General features: G+C 37.6%; 1 protein-coding gene across 4 annotated transcripts in view; it reads left to right on the forward strand.

Moving 5' to 3' along the window:
- Nucleotides 1-21,732, forward strand: part of ARHGAP15 (Rho GTPase activating protein 15) — a 341,387-nt gene that overhangs the window by 54,492 nt on the left and 265,163 nt on the right. For 3 of the 4 annotated variants that reach the window (XM_085552046.1, XM_085552045.1, XM_085552044.1), the window contains one exon: nucleotides 20,695-20,769. In XM_085552046.1, coding sequence (XP_085408172.1) covers nucleotides 20,695-20,769 — 75 coding nt within the window. Of the gene's footprint in view, nucleotides 1-13,516; nucleotides 13,590-20,694; nucleotides 20,770-21,732 lie in introns of those variants that run through there. The other variant, XM_085552047.1, reaches the window with a different exon arrangement.

The following is a 21,732-nucleotide window of genomic DNA, read 5'->3' on the forward strand; positions in this document are numbered from 1 at the left end:
AGCCCGACAGCGGCTGCTCTGCAGCTGCAGCAGCACCAGGGGGCAGAGCAGCACCGGAGATCGCGGCTGGGGCGGCCGCTGCGCTGCTGCTGTGGAGCGAGTCTGGTCCAAATGGCTTCATGGCCTCCTTCTTTTTCCTTTTTTATCTTTTCTTTTTCGTTTTTATTTGATTTTATTTCTTTTTGTTTTCTTTTCCCCCTTTTTGTTACTTTTTTTTTTTCCTCCCCCCGCCCCCCGTCATTCTTTTTCATTCTTTTTTCTTTCATTCTTTTTTCTTTCATTCTTTTTCATATTATTTTTTCTTCATTCTTTTCCTTTTTCTTTTCTTTTTCTTTCTTATCTTTTTTTCCCTCCTATTTGTTTATTTACTTATTTATAGCCAGAGTGATGCCCAATGGGAAAACCACCACTGGCTCCAAAATCTGGAGGTTCCCATTATCTGTTTCTTGAAAACACGAGTACCTGAAATGGTAACGAAAGATCTTCCTAAAGTAATGCATTGCTTGTAAGTTTTGCATCCTCTCTGCTAATGCTTCCCCATTTATTTTCCTGGGATTTGGAGTAAGGATAAATGCTTCTATTGTCATTAATATAGTTGTCTGCAGTTTGGGGGATGTTTGACAGGATCTTCAAAGCCTACAGGCCTCTTTGAGTTTCATAAAGGTTATGATGTAAATATATACATACACACTTTAAAGCTGATAGCATAAACTAAAAAAAGACTAAAAAAGCAGAGGGTTTGTTTTTTTCTTCCCCCCTGCCCCCCCCCCCTTTTTTTTCTTTTCCTTTTTTTTCTCAGCTGTGACATTTCTCTTCTTATAATTCATATCCTGAGGGGGATAAAATGTCAGTAGTTAAAATATTTCATTTACCATATAAAAGAACATTTCTTTACTTCTTCTGTTTTGTATCTTCCTTATTCTGTGCTTGCCTCTTTCCATCCCTTTTTGTCTTAAGCGGCTCCAGAGACTCAAAGATCTTGCTCTTGGGGTGTCCCCATAGATACAAGTGCTCAAGGCAGGACCCCATATGGACCCTGTAAGATTGCTTACAGCAGTTCCCACCCTCATTTGGCATCCCCACGGCACATGTACTTGCTGAAAATGCAATGGAAAACTGTCCTTGTTCCTCTGCCTATCTGCTGATTCCCCAAAACATGGAGCTTTCACTCAATGTGGTTGTTCCAGTGTTCTTGGGTTCAGTCTACTGCTACCAGGTTGGATTGTCTTATTGAGTTTCTTTAGAAAAGGAAAACACTGTGTTATTTGTCCTTCAGTAAATCCTTTTTTTCCAAGACACTCAGAGAGTAAACTGGTTTTCCAGTTTCTGTTTTCTCCTTTATGTCTGAGCTTGTTCAAAGCCAGAGGATGTTTATGAGTTTGTATTAAACGCTTGTATTTGAAAACTTTTGCACCATCTTACCATTTCATAGTCAGTTCCTTACATCTTTGTGTTTTTGTTTTTAGTAGGAAAACTAACGTTGGCGGTTAGTCCCTTTTCTTAGGTGACGAGATAGGATGCAAAGAAATGATCTCAGTTTGTTCCAAGGGAGGTTTAGGTTGGATATCAGCAAGGATTTCTTCTAGCAGAGGTTGGTCAGGCATTGGAAGTGGTTGCTTATGGTAGTGGTCAAGTCCCCACCCTGGAGGGATTTATGAGATAAGTGGACATGGCACCAAGGGTGTGATTTGGTGATGAGACTCTGTAGGTCAAGTTGATGCTTGGATTTAAAGATCTCAAGCTAGGTGGTTCTATCAAATCTATATCTCGTTGCTACAGGTCTGAAATAACAGTATGCCCCAGCATTAGAGAATAAACACTATTTCCTTAATATTGTGCTTGGCTTCCATGACAGTGTTCTCCTGTATTTATGCTTTACAACCAAGTGGAGAAGGAACTTAGTCATGTTTCTCCTAATCCCAATACAGATGTTGGCCTGTAAAAAGTTTTAGTTATTTCCTCTGTTTCTCTACCTGGACTGAGGATTGATTCTCTACAGGATGGAGGATGATGCTTCTCTGCTTTGTACGCATTCCAAAGCCTGCCTCAGAGCTGGGTTGACTGTTACATTTCAATCACGCTCATTACTTAGACAATTCTATTCTCAACATATTAACTCTATTAATTGGAACAGAATTATTCCACAATTATTGCTAGTGTAACTGAGAGGGGAACTTGGCCCCAGGCCCTGTACATTTTCCTGATCTATACTTACTGTGCTTAACTATTTCACTATTTTTTCATTTAAAAAAACTAAAAAAAAATCTCGTTTTGGTTCCTTCTTTAATCAGTTCTTTTCCCTTGATTCTACACTCATGCGCTTTTTAGCTGCGTAAGATTTCTCTCAGGCTTTTCTCGTTTAATAACATGTATTTCAAAAAGCACGGTTAAAATATCATTTAAAAGAGTCTCTCTGGTAATATGTGTCAATGGACACCATGACAAGGAACATAAGCTGTGGAATTATGTTTCTCTTTATTTTATCTTTATTAAGTACTGTATTACAGCTCCATTGTGGCATCTAACACGCTTCCTTTCAAAATGCCATCAGATCTGAAATATGTAGGTACTGAAACTGAGATGATATCAAACTTCCCATAGCTAGTCTTGGGCACCTGACCTGCATAGTTTCCCACAGGGGAAAAGTAAGCTCCATTTCTTTAAATTTCCAATGAGAAGGGACATGTGTCTCCTTGCATTGAGTTACATTACATCACATCATGTGACACAACGTGACCCAATACAACATGACAGGAGAGGTAAAGAAGCAGGTTTTTTTGTGTTTTTATTATTATTGCGCTGAAATTATTGCACTACTGATGCGATGAAATGGGGATCAAGTTATTTTGTGCACGCCCTAAATACACGCATTAGTGCACAATATAGGGACGCGAACACTAAATGTTGTTTAATACACAGAGATTTTTAAACAGACAGCAGAGTGTCCTTGTTAGGCAGCGTGCCTATTCTTAGACAGTTGACAGCAGCATTCTCCTGCCCTAAATCAGATAAAATCTCCTTTGAAGCCAGTGATTCTTTTGCAGGAAAAATAACTGTAGGATCTGATCCAGCCATGTTAACGTGGCAATATTTTCTTTTCTTTTTGATTTCTTGTTTGGTGAGGTTTGCATCGTTAATGGAAGCAGGTGCTGCTCATCTGTGGTTTTTTTGTGCATGGTTGCCTGTGTATACATGCACAGCAATTTCACATCCATGGTAAAAGCGGAATCCAAGCCTTGCCCCTCAAAGAACCTAAGGCTCTACCCCACAAAAGAAAAAATGAAGAGTATTTGCCTTTAAGAAGTTATTATTATTATTTTTTTCTTAGTATTTCGAAGACTAATAACAGACTACTGAGTATGGCCACACTTCAGACATGGTAATATCTTTCTTCTTCCCTCAGCTGTTGTCTACCTAAGATGCAACACAGTCAGAAAGTTGCAGTAAAAACTTGCATTTGGAAGTACAGCTGACAAACAAAACCAGCAAAAACATTCTATCCTTTCTAATGTCTGCATCTTCCTCCAGTTTTGGAATCAAATTTGAAGGGCTGTGAAATACTCCATAGCGTTTTCCTTTCCTTTTGCCTCCCAGAGCTCTGCAAGAAAGATTGTTTCCCTGCATATTTCTGCCATGGCCAGAAATGGAAGCAGTGCAGCTGTGATGAGCGAATCTGTTCTCATGACATTCATAGCCCCGAGGCAGGTAGAAAACCTAGACAAGCATCCAAACTTTTGTTTGTTTATTTGGAGCAGACCTGGGGTTTGGACCAACTGAGCTTTACATCAGCAGTTCTGTTATCCTTAAGAGCTCACTCTTCTTGATAGTGAATTTGAAGTCAGACTCTTGTTTTATAATCTCATTACAAAAAATCAAACAAACAAAAACCCCAGTGTTTAAAAATTAAAGTGCCAGGTGCCAACTCTTTTTCTGTAGTTGGCTACTTCAACTTTGAGCTTTCCATTTTTTATCAGCAAAGGATAAACTGAAAATTCAGTGTTCCCAGTCTAGATCTTTCACAAAATTAAAGTGTAAATCTGAAGTGGCCACCTGTAAGCACTAAAACCTGAAGACATTTGGACACGAGTTAAAACAAATTGTTTAAAGAACTGCCAATCGGTCGCATCAGGTTTCAAGAATAACTTTGCAAAGGAGATCCAAAATGGCTGTTTTAACATTTTTAGTGCTGGCTTCCTTTTTTTTGCAGGGGAATTTTTAATTATTTTTCATTGTGAAAGTGAGGAGCTGGAAAAGAACTAACGTGACCATTAACAAACTACTACAGGAGAGTAAAAGTGGCAGCACTGTGAGCATCTCAAAAGCATGGGAAATGCTGGGGCAATGAGTCAGTGGCTGTGAAAAGCATGGAGTGAGTGGGGAGCTGGGAGTTGTAGAGCGGGGGGCTGAATTTGTTGCAGCTGTGTGAATTTGGTGTGAATTTGGCTTGAGGAAGGGTTGTCCTCCTCACCTGCAGAGCTGGTGTTATGTTGGCTTGTTGGTTGGAGCCTGGTCCTTGTCTCGGAGGTGTGAGGTAGGAAGGAGCTCCTTACCTCTCTTGTGTCTTAACTGAAAGCCATGCAAAGCGTATTCAGGTAGTTGACGGTATCCGTGTATGGAGATTAGCAGAAAATATTTAATTACATTTAATTTGGCTAAAACTCCTAACCCTTCCATCTTGTGTGCCATATGAGACTTGTGATGATCTAAACAAGAGAGACAGCCCAGTCTATCCTGAGCACATTGCATGCCTGAGAAGTGTAAGTTAGTGAAAACATGCCATCCTAATCCTAGCATCTTATTTGTTTTTATTTTTTCTTCATATCATTTCTTTTTTAAAGTTTTACAGCAGATGAGCTAAATAACATGAAAATTTACCTTTAAAATACTTCCCATTTATCTCACAGTTTCCTTACCTAGAAAATCCCAGTGCGGTTGCTGCTAATGCTTGATAAGATTTGTACCTGGTAGATTCTAAATTACATTAATGCATAAAGCCAGCGATGCCAGGCTCCCTATTGTTACAGTTATTAAAGCTGTAACTGAAATGATATCTCTCATATTGATCTTCAGCAAGCTGCTCTTATCCAGAAGCTTTGTTTCACATTAAAGACACTAATGATTGTCTCCACAAAATGAGCAGCTTAATAGTTAGGAAAAGTTAAATGGAAAAAAAAAAGAAAAAAAAGAAACAACTTTGATAGGCACCTTTGATAGCTCTTCATTCCAACATCTCTCATAGCCACAAAGTGCAAGCCAAGCATTAATAGACCTTTTAATAAAATGACTTAAGAGAAATCAATGGGATTTTTCACAAAGCCCAATTTCTAGCAAGATACATTATTTAAATGTTTGTATTTCTTTTGAACAGCTCATGTCCTCCTATGGCTGCCAGATTTCTTCCTGGAATTTCTCTGAGTCTTCTTAGGGTGTTGGCTTATTATTATTATTTGATTTATTACCTCACTGAGATTTTTTTAAATGATGAAAATAAACATCCTGTGCTCTGCCAAGGCTGGAAAAAAATATCCTGTAGAGATGGCAAAAACCACCAGTAGCTATTTGTGGGGAAGGTGCAGTAAAGTTAGATGTGAACTAATGAGGAGCCTACTTAGGTCACAGGTACTTTGGTTCCTTCATGGACTATAAGAAATCTTTCTCTTTCCTATCTTCAGGGGAAGATGGTGTATCCTATCAACTCTCCAGCTGCTATTGTGACACAGGCCTGGGGCGATAAATAAGGTTGGAGTTTATGGGGGAAGAGAATATTATTGCCTTTGATTTTATTCTTTGTCTTCCCTCTGGAACTTCTGGGTTAGATTCAGTTAGATTTTAGTTTGTTTGTTTTGGCTAAGGGTGAAGAGCAGCTGCTGGATTTCTTTTTGGATTTAACTAGATTATTTTTCTCCTCATTTTTGGCAACAGCTATAATGCAAGATAGGTAATTTCTATGAATTGCTGTAGTATAAGCAGAGAAATACGAGACATTTTTCTTTTCTTTGATGACACTGAGCGATGATATTTAAAGACTGATGTCAAAGGGAACGTGGGTTTGGTTTGTTTTCCATAATAAGCAAACAGAAAATCACAAATTGTTCTGTAGAACTTCTTTCGGAGAACCATTTTATGTTTATTCATTATTCTACATAAATAGAGGTATATAATGGTGTTGTAGTAAAGCACAGTTTGTCAATTTGCACTGTTATAAGCTGTGGTTAAGTAGAGGTGATACTGTATGTGGGATGGCCTGCTAAGCTTCAGTCAATTCACAGTAACAAGTCAGCTGCTTCCTGCATTGCATCTTTGTATAAGAAATCAGAAAAAATAATATAAAAATAAAAGAGGAGAAAAGGAAAAAGGAGAAAAAGTACAGAAAACTGTGGGCTGTGCTGAGGTCTGCAGCAACAGAACAGCATTTGCTTTGTCCCTCAGCACCACGTGCACCCTGGGTGTTCAGCCCCTATTTCTGCTGGTTTTTCCCAGGCTCCATGGAAAGCCTGGATTAAGCTAATGCAGGGACATGTTTTGCCCGCTTATTATTTATTACAATTTTAGTTCCAGGTTTCAAAAACAATTAGGGAAACTGCTTAATAGGAAAATGACTCTAATTACTTGTTAATTGAGGTTATCTGCTTCATATTATTCAAAACATAAATTGTGTTGACACTTGTATCCAGATATGATTACTTAATAAACAGACTGAATGCACATCAGGAATTCATGCATCCCCCCCCAAATAAAAGAGATGTTTTATTTTTCAGCTGCTATTTGTCATCCAAAAGATGCAAAAAAAAAACCAACCCTTTTTTAAAAAAAATCTCAGTTTTAAAATGTTAGTTCCAAAATATAAACAATACTCTTCAAATAATGAAAAGGTGAATGTTGAAATTTCAATGGTTCATTAATTTTACACATAATAAGTTCAGGTAGGGCAGGTACACAGGATGAAACAGGGCCCCATCAAATTAGCTTTACCTTCTGAATAAATAATTTAGCTGATCAAGTAATTAATTTATAGATCAAATATCTGGGTTCAAATAAAAGACCAGTGTTAATATTTCTCATAGTTTTCGCATCAGAAAAGAGATTTTTACATGTTTTCCACCTTGAGGTTTCCCTTTTTGAAATGAAAGCAAGATCTCTATCCATGCAGAGAAGCTGTGCTTTCAGTCTGGGACTCCATTCCCAGGTGTTTGATTTGGGACACTGCTGAGCCATTTTTGAAGGTGTGCTCTTCCATCAGTCATGGTGGTCCAACAGGATGTTGTGGTTGAAAGTGGACAGCTTGCGTGCTTCTTGAGGTTATTTGTTCCTTCATATGTGAGAAGAATTCTGTCAATGTGAAGTTTTTTGGTCTTGAACTTTCTTTAGCTGGTTACCTTTATTAGGCATTTTCTACTCAATAGCTATTATATCCTTTGGGATTTACCAAGGAATGAAGGAAAGATACGAAGTCCATTAGGATGGAAGATTTACAGCTGTGTTTGTGCCCATTAATTTTCTCTTCTCTGATATTTTCCCATTTTCCCTGTGTTTGACATTGAGCCTGAGCCTTGTTCCTAACTCATAGCCTATGGCAGTGGAACGGGGAGATGAGACATCACAGAGATGTGGAGCACACATAAAAAGGGAAGACGTGTAAAACCTGAAATGACATGGCAGCTGAAGCAGCTTGTTGCTCAGCTTGGTTGCATGTTTGAGTGGAGAAAGCGAGGTAAATTGTGATATGTAAGAGAATAGCACTCGACAGGGTGTATGGTTGTAAGGTATATGGATGCTCAATCATGTGGTGAGGCAGAAGGCTAAAGGACAAGCGCCTTCAGTAGCCACACAGTCTGGATATATCCTACAAAACACGGGATGTTGGGCTCAGAAAAATATTGCTCACAAACAATATGAAAGCAGATTTAAGAGAAGTCTATCTAAACCATTTGACTATATATGAAACCTTCCGTAGCTATCGTAGGAGAACTAAGTTCAACAGAAAAAAAGCACAATCATACAGTTCTGTGTGTAGGTGCACTATAAATACATCAGTTTGCTCAGAAGTATATACACGAGCAACGATTTCCAATCCTAACTGGTTGTGCTTGAGCACCTAATAGGCATACACATGGTCTTCTGCTATTTTTTTTTTATTTGTATCAACCTCTACATCTGTGCATGAATATGCTGCTGTAGTAAAGCTGGCAATCTTCAAACTCAGAGCAGGGTTTTCTAGGTCAATCTCCATTTACCAGATTTGGAATATTTGAGCTGTGAAGAGAATGGGCTTTTGCGTGTTGCTGTTAAAGTGTTTTAAGATGTTTATTCAGTGCATTGTTTAAATTTTGATAGTAGCAGAGCCACAGAGAAAATAGTTTGCAAATTAGTTTCTATGGCAATGTGTAATAAATTATGGAAGAATTATAATTTAGAGGGATTTGTCTTCCATTGTGCTCCACTTTAGTGCCCAAATACTTAATATTGCAAGATGATATGAGTAGATACTTTAAAAGTTGGCATGAGATGGAGTGCCAGCTTACTTCTGCCTGTCTGAAGAGATGTGCACCTGTATCAATGAGATTAAAAATATTTCATGTTTGATTTGGCAACTTTCCTTACAGAGAGAGCTGCTTAAAATACAATGCAAAAGAAAATTATTTTCCCATGTGAAAACTGTAGATTCCAGATACTTCTTTCTGTAAAACACTGCTATGTATTCACTGTTTAATGTATCTATAGTTGCCGAGTCTAGGTGTACAAAGAGATATATTAATGAAGCGTTTTTGTACTGTTAAAGAAAGGGGTTACACAGTGAAAAACAGCCAAATGCTAAACAGTCTGGAAAATTTTCATCTTAGATAGTTAGATGATAGTGAAGGTAATCCTACAAATGCTGGACCAAGCTGATGCCTTTATTATGCCTTAAGGTTTTCTATCTTTTGAGCTCTGAAAAGCAGAAGTATTTCTTAACATTTGTTTTTACCTTCATTTGTAAGAACATAATGCTCCAACTACCCAGCACACTAAGAAAGTGAGGCAGCAAATACATTATTTCCTTGGGAACAGGGTGGTAAATCAGGAATAATTTATTTATGTGATGATGAACTTTCCAAGCTATTATTGACTTGAAACTTCTGGAATGGCATCTAGCCAAGATACCAAAAATAGAAAATTTTGCAGAATGTAACAAAACTTAAAGTAATGCTGCAGCCTTAAGAATTTTTCCTGAGGTGATCCCTGTCTGTTAATTTCAAATATAAATAATCTTGGATTGCCATAGAAATTACAAGAGTTCAAAAAAATCTTCAAAATAAAATGGTGTGATTAAAAAAATAAATAGGTAGGTTAATCTTGGAAGATATCAGGTTAACTAATGGAAAAGTTGCTATAGGGTTTAAATAAGGAAAGAAATGAAGTCAATCACCATACTTCTATGATAAAGCCACTTTCTAACACAGACAAATAAAGAGGCATTGTTTTCTGGTAGAAGTTTCACTGAAATAGACAAGCATTTTTATGAAGTAGAGTGAAAGTTTGTCAGTGACTCGACTTAATAGTACATGACGTTCTGATTAAATATTAGCGATGTGCTGTATCAGTGAAGCGCACGTTAAATGGATTAAGAACTGATTAATTTACACGTTTCAGGAAGTAGTCCCTGGAGAATCATCATCAACTGGGTGGATTTTTAGAGTTGATCTCCAGGGAGTGGTACTAAGCTTGACACTAATCACTCTTCTTATGTATGGTATGGAAGTAAATAGAACAGTTCTAATAAAATTTTAAAATGAAGTGAAGATTGATGGTCTGGTAAATAGAGCTGGGTAAAGACACTTGTAGAGAGTCATCTGGATTACTTAATGGCTGAAAGTGTATTTAATTTAGCCAAATGTTAAGTGTATATGGGAAACAGGCCATATTTTCAGAATAGGGAACAGTACTATGAGGTTTTACTGCAAAACATAGCTTTTCTAGGTGTTTCAGTGTGAAACAGAGTTGTGTTCTCAGTGTGATAAACATGGGAGTTGGGACAAATGTCATGGCAGTGAAAAACCTGCAGCCAGTTTGATTCACCCCGGAGATATTAAAAGGCAAAGATTTCCTGCTTACCTGTGTGCAGCAACAACACTGGGCACCAATGGGTTCTTTGATGTAGCAGAAGAAGGCAACACAAAATGATTTGTCAAATTCATCAGTTAATTCAAACTGAAGTAGGCAGTCAGCTTTCTGTTTTCACGCACCACGATCGATCTAATAACACTTGTCTAATATTTTTCTTGAGGTACTTTTTTCTTTATCTTTTGTAATAAGGCTGGTGACTTCTCCAGCAGCACATCCAGATCACAGCCTGCATATTACCTGTGCGTTGGATGGTAGTGGGTGATTCGTGTTTGGTTTTGTTTATGGTACTTTATTTTACACAAGGTAGATGAGTTCTCTGTCAGAACAAAGAGACTCAAATCCAAGGCCATCTCCATTCTATCCAGTTATTTCAAACTGGATAATTCCACTTTCTTTATCTTCTGTTGAAGTGTGATTTGATTCACTGTTGGAGCAATGCCACAAGAGTAAAACCAAGAGATTCAGTGTGCTTAGATCAGAACTATGCACTTCTCTCTTGCACGTTGCCTTCATTATATGGACCAAATTGTGGAATGAGCACAAAAGAGCATTGTATTGTTTAAACTGTTTCTTGGATTGTAAAGGGAATAATATAAAATAGTATTTAGGCAATGTGGACAATGTGTTTAGCAACTGTAGTGTTTACTTTGCCAAAACACATGAGGGTGTTTTTGTTGTTGTTTTGTATACAAATAATCTGTGTAACAAAGAATCAAAAAAAGAGCCCTGGAGACCAATGCGAATGAGAGGAGCTAATTTTGTTATTTAATGATGTTAAAAAAGCAACACAACAACCACCTGAGTATTACTGTATTTTACTCTGTCAGCAGTATTTGGTAGGTGTTAAAATATTAAGAGAGGTAAATTGCATGTAGAGAATACCAGAGCTGAGTGACCATTAGTAATCACTGTTGTTCTACCTGGTTTGAAGCAAAGTTGTGATTAAGCTGTGAAATCTCAAAGGCAGAGAGAATAAAAATTAAGACTTTAAATATTTACGTTCTTTTTCGAACATTATATCAGGATATCACATAGAATACAAAGGAGTCATCCTGCTAATTGACCTTTGCAAAATTACCATTTTACTTGAAAAGCTACTTGAAGCAAATCAGTTATTATTTTGATTACTCTATTTCTTTCATGTTAGCGATTATAATGGCACCTGGGAAAATCTGCTTGAAAACTTTGCTTCATTCTTTGTTCTACTGCAGCGTACTGTAGTCCTCTGAACAACGTTAATAAGCAATACTGACTTCTTTGGAGAGAGATTACAGTTTTTGATTATATGAGAGACTAATGTGAGCCAGCAGAGGAGGGAAAAGCATTCACAAGCTTACTCAAGTTATTAGTGCAAAGGGAAAGGGGAGCAGGTGGCAAGTGAGATGGCCATCGAGATATTAGCAAGCTGACAGGTATCCAAGTGATTCTGTGCTACAGACTTTCATTTTGATCTCCAAATAGTCTTTATTAACATTTAATTATAAGGTTTTCACTTGTGACTTGTGTTCAAAGATGTTCCTTCCAATCTCATTAAAAATAGACTTCACAAAAAAGGCTTTTTTTTTTTTTCTTTTTTTTTTTCCCCTGTTCTGGTTCCTTGATTTTGTCACTGGACTTTTGCAGTGAATTCTTTGGCTTGTATTCCATATAAATCTAATTTTATTTGGGAGCCAGGACTTTTTCGGCACCACTCCTGCAAAACTTAGATACAACGATTTGAAAATATATCCAGACCAAAACAGATCAAGGAGACACACATGACTGATTCGGCGGAGCATACTCACCGACAAGACGGATGTCTCTGCACAGCAAGCAATTCTCTAGGGTAGGGAGAGCACTCTCAAATCCAGTCACCCCAGAATAAACTCTAAGTTAGACACAGTCTAAATGTGCCTCCCAGCACAGGCTTCCACTGCTGAATAGATGAGAGCCCCAAGCCAGGCTGCGGATCCAGCCATGCCGCTGCTTTTATATCTCTTTCCAGCCTCTTAGCAAGTGTTTAAAATCATTAAAGCAGTATTGAGGTGCAGTCTGCAAGAGGAAGGGAAAGCAAGAGGGTGGGGGAAACCTCATTAGAATAATTCCGTGTATGTGTTTCATAAGTTAAGTGTTAGTAAGTGATATTTCACTTACCAGAGCGTTGGAAGAAAGTGGGAGTCCTGGAAGTTTCTTTTGGATGTTTGCTGCAGGGATCCTTGTGTTTATCTTCTTTCTTTGAAAAGTTTCAGTCATCTAATCAAAGACCAGAGACTCTGATCACCCTCTTACCGTGCATAAAGGATAGTTAATGTTTTGAATGGTCTGTGAAAATTATATGTGTTTTATAAGTACTTAAAGCTTGTTCAAATATCTTCGATTGGAACATTAATAAAGCGTATTATTTTATTATAATTAAAAACATCATTGTTTTTAAAGCAGTTTACTAATTAAAGTAATAAAATTAAGTTTTAGGTTTTCTCTTATAATAACTTCGGGGATAAAATATTCTGAATTTAATATTATTACTTTGTTCTAAAATATCTTCAGTAAGGTTGGCTATTGGACACTAAAGACCCCCAAAGACAGAAGCTTTTCAACTCTACTGACTTCTATTAAAAAAGAGTCCCATGTCAGTAAGGTTTCCTTTGTTATTTGTCAGGGCAAGAGCATGAATTCCAAAGGATATTTATTAAAAAGACTTTTTTTCTTTTTTATGCACCTTTACTGGTGCTGTTGTTTTCCATGGAATATTTTATGAAGTATAGATGGAATATGAATTGACTGTAAGCAATTTTAGACAGGTCTGGATTTGGCTTTTAGTGCATTCATTGTGATCTACCTCAGATATTTTTTATATGCTACTGTTACTGGGGGGCACGCAGTGTCCAAGGCAGATTTCAGTGATGGTGTGTACTGGAAGTAGGCAGCCAAGGGATGCAGTGTCAACTGCCTGGGTATCCCTTCATTGCCATTTGCAACATAGAGCAATTCTTACACTGGAATCCATGCAATTTCCTTGTATCATTCCTTCCCCCCACCCTGACCCGGTCCCCCATACATTCCTTCCCTCCACGCCCCCTCCTTTGTGTTTCTGGCACATATACGTCCACAGGTGTTATTAAGTGTAGGGTAGCATGTGGTGTCCATGCTTCAGTGCTATCACAGAGGAAGGACTTCCTACAGGAAAAAAATGATCACTTTCAGTATTTTGCAGGCTGCCCATCTAAGCCCATCATTGCCTGGCATCTACACACTAAGGGCAAGGATCCAGCGAACTTGTGAGTGGGCACCATGCCATTTGAACAGATGGGCATGGAAGTAGGCAGCCAGTAGACCATGTATGTGCATCAACTGTGGGTGTTGAGGGCAAGATTCCCAGTGGAGAATGTCCAAACAGCTGTCTGGCCTGAGCCAACATGCCTACGACCAAGCAAAAGTGCCATCCCTAAATCCTGCTGAGTTGGATTAACCTTCAAAAATAAAAATTGCTTCTGCAGTAGCATAAGGTGAGTTTTTGACTCATTTAAATCCTAGAGAAAGAATTAGGCAAACAGGATAAAGACGTGCAGAGAGGACTGTGCATTTGTCTAGGAATATTAACTATATTTTATACAATAGCATTTATAAGGAATATAGTAGCTAATGACCTACAGGAATGCGACATCAATGCTAATTATGCTCTTTCTGTTAAGACAGTCCTTTCAGGAGAGGCTGAGCTTTTGAGTGCATTTTGATTGTAGTGTACATGCCGAGTGTGATTTTCTAAAGGCAGTTCTGGATGTCTTTGCACGGTTAAATCAGTAAGTTTTAATGGTTCTTTTTCTTGCCCCTCTGTCCTGGGAATACTGTTCAGGGGTGCAGTTTCAGGCCAGAGCTGTTGACACGTTTGCTGTGTTAGCTGATTTTCCACATTTGCTGACTTTATTTCCTCAGGATCTAGAGTCGTTGTGAAAAGATAATCCACCATTTTTTTCTCTGTCTTTATTAACGTTGATATTTACCTTTTATAGACATCCTCAAAGAACGTATTTTTGCAGATGTGAATGTCAAAGGCAAAGAAACGGAAATACTGAGGTCAATTTGCATTTCTGTTCCTGCTGGTTTTACTCCTTGTTTCCTCTACCGTTGGTGAACTGCTCATCTGTAATTTTATCAAAGCATGTGCAGTAGTTAAGGCTAATATATTCTGATAACATGGTAAACCAAAAAGCAAGAACTGTATTATCTATAGGAAACTTATCAACATATTTTATAATATACATTTTAGCATATAGCTAGCTGAATAGCATCACAGTGTGAATGGTGCTGTATTTGTTACATGCTGCAGGCTGTAACATAGAAAAGGGCTGTGCAAAAAAGGCTTTGCTTTAACTGTTCTTTTCTTGGATAAGTAAGTATTGCATTTAATACAATTAGAGCGTATTGAAAATTTGATAGCAGGTTCCAGTCTGATTTCCAGTTGGAAAATCTTAGGATTAGATGCTCCACAGCTGTTGGACCCTTTGCAATGCTTTGATCCCTAGGTACATGAATCTGAGCAATCCGCAGACAAGTTTAGAGCAGCCTTAGTATTTCTCTGACTTACATGGATGGTAAGAACCTTTCGTAGCTGTATCCTTTTTTCAGATCTGATTTTGGCAGATCTCCTACTCCCGAAAAGGCTGCAAATGAAGCCAGTGACATCAGCTGGGCCTCCCTCAAAGCAAGGATCAGTTGGACAAAATTCAAAGTCCATTCGAGTAGCTAGAGAGGAACAAAAGGACTCCCACTTAGGGAAAATCTGCTCCTGACTTTCACCCAGCCATAATGGAGAAAACTACCAAGTGCCTCCTGTAGGCTTATCTTTGGAGTTCAAATATTAGCCCAAATTGGATACCTCAAATTTGGATTATGCCCCCCAAAAATCTGGGGAAAGAAGGTGATTTAGTTTTGTAATAAAAACTGTGATTATTTATTCTCTGACCACACAGTTCATATAGCAGCTGACATTTAAACCACAAACTGAATAGTGAATTTTATTTCATGAATGAACCATCTGAATAAATTGAGGTGTTTCCATGGGAAGAGCACAATGATACTTATCTACAGCAACTTCTGAAGCCAGAGAGCACGCCCATGTGATTAAATTGCCTTAATATAAAATACCTTCCTTCACAGGCTACAGTACGAGGGAGGGCCCTCTCACTGTGGGAAAGGTCTATAGGATTCTGATTTATAAGAGGGCAAGAGGTCAAGGGAAGCAAAGCCATTATCATTATTTTCATGGACTCTGGAGATCTGAACTGAGTATAGAGGGCAGTGTGCTCAAAGGGAGCCATGCAGAGGGAATGCAACACAATCCTGTTTTTTCCCTTTTTTTTTCCCCACTGGCTTCGCTCTGCAGATTCTACTAAGAGCATGTTGTATGTAACAAACTCGAGCCTATAAGGGCTGTGAAGTGGTTTTCTTATTAAATGTTTCATAGAGAGATTATCTGGTCTGTAGCTGGCACACAAAGGCTCTATCCATGTGAGTTCCAGCCATGTGCATTGTAATGAATTTTCAGAGAGCAAGGAGTGAAAGAGGGGTGGTGGGGACAGGTCTGAGTCTGCACATTATGCCCATCTTTCCCTGAAAGCCTCAGCAGAAAAAAAAAAGAAAAAAATTCAAAAAGCACTGTGTGGTAACACTGAGTTATATTGCTTTATAGTCACTGTTACTTTTTTCCTCTGAACAAATCTCTTCGGACAAGCAAGGAGAAAATCCCCTATTATTGCTGCAATGTCAGCCTTTGGAAGACAGTGTTAGGAGGGCTCCAGAGCAAGCCAGGAGGAATACAGCTATGGGCAAGGAGCAACGGGGACATGGGAAGATTTCCCCAGGGCTGAGCAGGCTCCAGTGCACTGAGAGCATATGAGAGGTCAGGTATGAAGGGGATTGCTCTTTACTTCTTGAGGATGGATAGAAAACCCTTGCTTGTTTGCGATGACAAAGGAACATCTCCAAGTAGGAAGCCCTATGGGATTTTCTTACTGCCTTTCACAGTAGAAGAGAAACCTTATCGTACCAGAGCTGTTTACAAATAATTTCTGTAGTTAATGATAGACTTGCTATACTGGTTGAGAGTGATTTTTCAAAACTAATCGCTTGATGCACTGCGGTGAATGGAGTGTTGCAGGGTTTTCCTTTCCCTTGGCCATAGGCAAGGTGTCTTTCAAGAGATGGAGCTATTAAGAAATGCTACAATAGGTTTCTCTTAAGTTTCTCTGTCTGAACAGTGATGAGCTGTCCCTGCCATATCGGAATGAAATGACCACAGGCATCACTAAATCAGGTATCACCCCTCCTTCTCTGTGAAGGGAATGGTTTTCACAAAAGTTTACGCGACTAGTTTGTACTTTTATTGCAAACTTTAATGCTGCCACCAGTAAGTTCGATCCCATAAAGAATTGAGTGTTCTGGCCCTCATCCAGAAAACCACTTAAGTTTGTTGCAGAGTGCTTTGCTGGATCAAGTCCAGAGCTGAGCAACATGCAGGAGCAAGTTCTGGACAGCAGGGGTTTCTCTCTTTTTGGGTATTTATGAAGGAGTCTCCACGTTAGTTGACTGCTGCATGGGTAGGATAAAAATAAACAATAGGCTCCTAAGAAGAAAAGTCAAAGTGTGAACAAAGAGGCAGTTTTTGGGTAGAATGCTAAGAAAAACCTCTTTGAGAATGTTCTCCTTGGGTGGAGCATTACAGCGGCTGGTAGAGAAAATGGCAGGTTCATGTCATTGTAGGGTTTCTTATCCGAAGCAGAGCTCTTCTGCACTAGTTGTTCTTTGAACAAGCTGTGGTTTTCTCAGTCTGCTGACAGGAGGATTTGCGTGTAAATAATCTATGGCTGATAATTTATTCAGTAATGTTGGAAACCACCTATAAACGTTGTAGAGTTTTCCTAATTACTTAAGGATAAGAGGGAATTCAGATTGATGTTTCAGGAAATAATTCATTGCATTAAAGCAGTCTGTCTGGACCTTCTGAGAGATGCCGGTCAATTTTATTATGTTTGGGTGATATCAGACATAAATATGCTGCTTCTCACTGACCCGGATCAGAAATATGGTTATAATAGGAAAAAGATATATCCGAATCAGTCCTTCAAGATTCTTTTTAATCCAACACCACGGTATATGAAGAGACCAGCAGTGAGATAGTGGTGATGAATTCCCAAAGGAAGAGGGAGAAATTAAAGAACAAATAGGTGCATGAAAAGAAACAGAATTAGACATCAGGTTATGGTATGTTATTTCATTAATGTTAATGTAGCAGTTGTCAGATGGTTGTCTCTTCACACCGGGATACCAGGCATATGTAATGGAGGCTTTGCCATTCTAGAAAGTATAATGATGGATTAATGTTTAGATGCTGGAATAACTCTGGTAGGAGATAGATACCCTTTAGCTAAGGGGAAGGGAGGACTGCTGAGGCTGAATTTAACAAAACCAGACTTGCCCACAGACTTGCAAGCGCTCGCAGAGTGGATTTTTAATGCTGCAGGTGACATTGTTGCTGACTGAAGAATGTTCATCAAATCAGAAAACTGCTGATAAGCTGACTTTCCCAAAAAGGGATCTCACGAACTTCTCCTGTAAATCTCTGCCCTTCATCATATGCTGGGAGGTGAGGTAGAGGACTTATGACAGACATTATTTAGATTTTGCTTCAGTTTCCTGGGGTAACTGAATAGAGCTAGAGAGAGAAAAAATATCACAGAACACCTAATTTATGGTCTGCCTATTAAAAACTGAGGGAAAGAATGAAATTGAGCCAGTGCTTTCCTCTGAATATTTGGGTAACTCAAAAATATGTCATTGAGAATTGTTACTTCTCATTTAGACTCTTGGTTTTGCTAAAGGGAAAACTGAAGAATTTTGAAGAAACGTGAGCGTATTGACCTAATTACCACTCAGATGCTCTTACTAGGAGTGTATTAACAGTGGATTGAATATTATCATAAAGGATGTGATACAGCTAACTCATTTGGTAGGGTTTGTGATGTGTATTTGAGTGAATTTGTTATAAGTCATTCTGGAATTTAATGTAATCTTAGTTTATTAAACAATGTTGCTGTTGACTTTTGTTTCAAGATGCTTTGATTCAGTTTTTCAGAAGGTCCATTCCTAAACTAAAATTCTGGTAGAAATTTCACATTTCTACATTTCTTCAGATTAACTCCACTTTTCAGCCAAATATTTGGGGTAGATTTTTTTTTCCAGAAGAGTTTGAACTTCTTACATAACTGTGGATTTTGATTCCTTCATTTGGGAGATCCAAGATTCTTGCCCAAGATTACATTGCTGACTGTTGGGCAACAAATCAGTTTCTTTCCTTTTTGTCCTCTAAGAGAAACATTCACAATTTAAGGCAAACTGCAAAAGTATCCCATTAGATGATCGAGTCTATTCTTTCTCACTGCATTTGCACAGTTTTTCTTATCACTTCTGCTTTGCAGATAGTGAAGAGGTTGACGCATAATGCCATCTGTACCCAGAATTAACTCTTCAATCCTTTTATATTTCCTCAAAATTTTTTGTTTCTTTTAAATTTTGCTACCTTGAACAACTTTCTAGCACTACGTAAGCAGTACATTTTGCAATCTCTTTCCATCATTTGATTGAGGATAGATTTGATGCCTCTGGTATTATTTCTAGCATGTATCAAATGTGAGCATTTCTTTCATTGTAATGCTCTGATCACTGAGTCTAAGACCAGACCAAAAGCTCTGATCGGTGCCGTGCACTTCACAAAGTTGCATATAGGGCCCCCAACGGACACGTGTGATTCCTGGAGATAACAAGTGAATGTTAAAATAAGTGCTGGGGAGTAGTAGCGTGTCTTGTTACTTAATTTGGATGAGTGAAGCGTATATTTTGGAAAGCATCGTGGGGCAGTATGCTGTGCTGTATGTTAAAGAATAATTAGAGTAGGGGATCTGGGTAAAAAATGCTTTCTATGATCTAGACCTGAATACTTTAGTTATACGTCTTGTGCAGTATTGGAATTTGAGATGCTGGATAGTGAGGATAAAGAAAAAGATAAATTGAATTAATTTATTTTGAATTTATAGACATGTCTCTGCTTGCATTAATATTAAGTTCCACCCAAAATCTAAATGGAAAGACTGTAATCTTAGAAGTTCTCTCAATAGCATCAGCAAATCATTCTTGTTTACCCTACATGCTAATAAAACAGGAACATGACACTCCTGAAAACAAGATTGCAAAATACAGAAAATGTGGTCTGACATTTTTTTTCTCCCCAAAGGAGGGACTGCCACTAACTAAAGTATTTCTTATGAAAGCTCGATTGCTTAAGATGCAGAATATTAAGAGAGAAAAACACTTTAGGACACAGCCATGTCACCAGCTGTTACTCACCCTTAATGAAATTGTTAAGTGATATTCTTCATAAATAGGTCAGAGAAACTTTTGAATTGTGAAGAATGTTTTATCTCTTTCTTTGAAATGTTTGTATTAAATTTAGAACTGGTAATTCATTAAGCTCATTAGCTCTGACTAGGAGAGTAGAGCAATATCTAGGATATAGATTTCAAGGCTTAAATATGTTAGAGCTTACAAATAAACATGAAAGCAATATGTGGAGAAAAAATATGGGATCATAATATGTTTAACTGCTTTTTGAGCGTGGCCCTCTGGATTAATTAAGAACATTTTCTATATTCAGACACTTAAATATAAACAGAATATATTATGACTTTCAGCGAACTCCGTTTCAATAGAGAAAAAGGGAATGCATTATGATGAATACAGTGGAAATGAGTTGAAATTATTTTGTCATTTTCTTTTTGATTTCTGTTAAAAGATGAAAAAATGACTGGATTTTACAGGATCCAAACTATATTATTTTTGAGTAATGCCAAATCTAAGCAGTAAAAGTTCTGCGAAAATGTACCTTTTGGTGACCTATTCTTTGTCATAGATTTGTAAAATTCCCTTCAGCATCAGCTCTTTTCAACAGAAATCTTTGATTTGTGATCCAGTTTTTGTTTCGTCTGAATAATGTCTGGTATACTGTAACCTGATTTTGCAGTGTTAAATCCCAGTTTTCTTCTGGAAAAGAGGGAGCTGGAGGAAATCGAGGACTCAGCCCTTGAGATTAGTTGTAGAATCAGAGTCCAGTGTTGCTGCAGCCTTCTAGACACGGAGAGATAGAAATAGCCTTTAGAGCAGTTAACACATAAGACATATTCCATATGCCTTCCCAAATACATTTTAATTTCTTCCGAGACTTGCTTTCTAGTCTTGAGGTTCAATTAGCAGCTTTCCCTTTCCTGTAAAATGGGCAAGATCACCTAACAAGAAGATTCTTGATGGAAGAGTCTCAATTGCAAACTGTTTTTATCAATTGGTCAAGTTTTAGCTTACTTTTCCAAAGTCATGTCATAAAAAAAATAGCACATTTATGATAAAGATCTTTAGGATTTCACAGAAAAGCTGTACTAAAAGAAGCCAGGTTTCCAAAACTACATCCAGTACATGCTGCACATGCCTGGTAATTGCATTTGTTGGTCCATCTTCACCTGTATATATTTGAGCTCTCTTTGGAATTAAATCCTTTTTTCTTTTTAGATAAATCGTCACAGAAGAAATCATTCCCAGCATAACTTAACACTTGCAGACATCATTAGTACACCAGACCACACGGTAAGAAATTGCTTTACAGAACTGATAAATCATTCTTGTTCTTTAGAAGCTTACAATGTAAATATTGCACGTTTTACTAAAGGATAAATACACGAGGTTTTGGGTGCCTCAAGATGTTAAGGGATTTGAAGGACTTTGATTAATCAATAAAAAGAATAATATTCAAAGATACAAAGCAATTTGTATGGCTTGACTTTGCTGTTAACTCAGTCAGCAGCAGTAATACTATGGATAAAGGAATGTAACCATGTCTTTGTCCCCACAAAGGTGGTTTTCATACTAATATTAATTTTCTTAAATGAAAGTGAGCACTACATTTACCACAACTTTCATGAAATTAAAAGAATCCAGGGGAAATGAAAAGGGTAGAGAAATATTTATATATTTTCTTTTTTAAACTGAAAATAAAATGAATATTCAAATACAGGTTAATTTTAAAAAATGGTGCTTTTATGTATGTGAACTTTTTAGGATTAGGTAGGTTCAGAAACTTGTCATTCTTATAAATAAGATTATGGAATCTATATGTTGTCTAGAGGAAATTACAGTGTCTTACACTGTTCCTGATGTTTGTTCATTAGATAGAAACTCAGATATTTATACATACAAATTTTCCTCTGGTTTTTTTTTTCCTAAATAACAAATTAAAAAGAAGCAACAGCAGCAGCAACAAAGAAGAGAACTATTCAATATTCTTCTATATTAATTCTTTCAGGGCATTCTGGGTTATATTCTCAACCTTCCATATGTCAAAAAGGTGCAGAAGGGGCAACATCTTAACAAGAAATGATGATATTTATTGAGACAGGAAAAAAAAACCAGAGTATACCATTATGATATATTTGGTGTTCTTTTTAATCTAATGTCATCCATTTACAATAGAATTGTGAGACATCATGGAAGTATTTCCTTCCAAATCTGTACATGAAAAAAGGGATATTAACAGATGTTGGACAAGGGAAA

This window comes from Coturnix japonica, chromosome 7, assembly GCF_054131305.1.
Source record: "Coturnix japonica strain WE chromosome 7, WE-NBRP24, whole genome shotgun sequence".
Classification (NCBI taxonomy): Eukaryota; Metazoa; Chordata; class Aves; order Galliformes; family Phasianidae; genus Coturnix; species Coturnix japonica.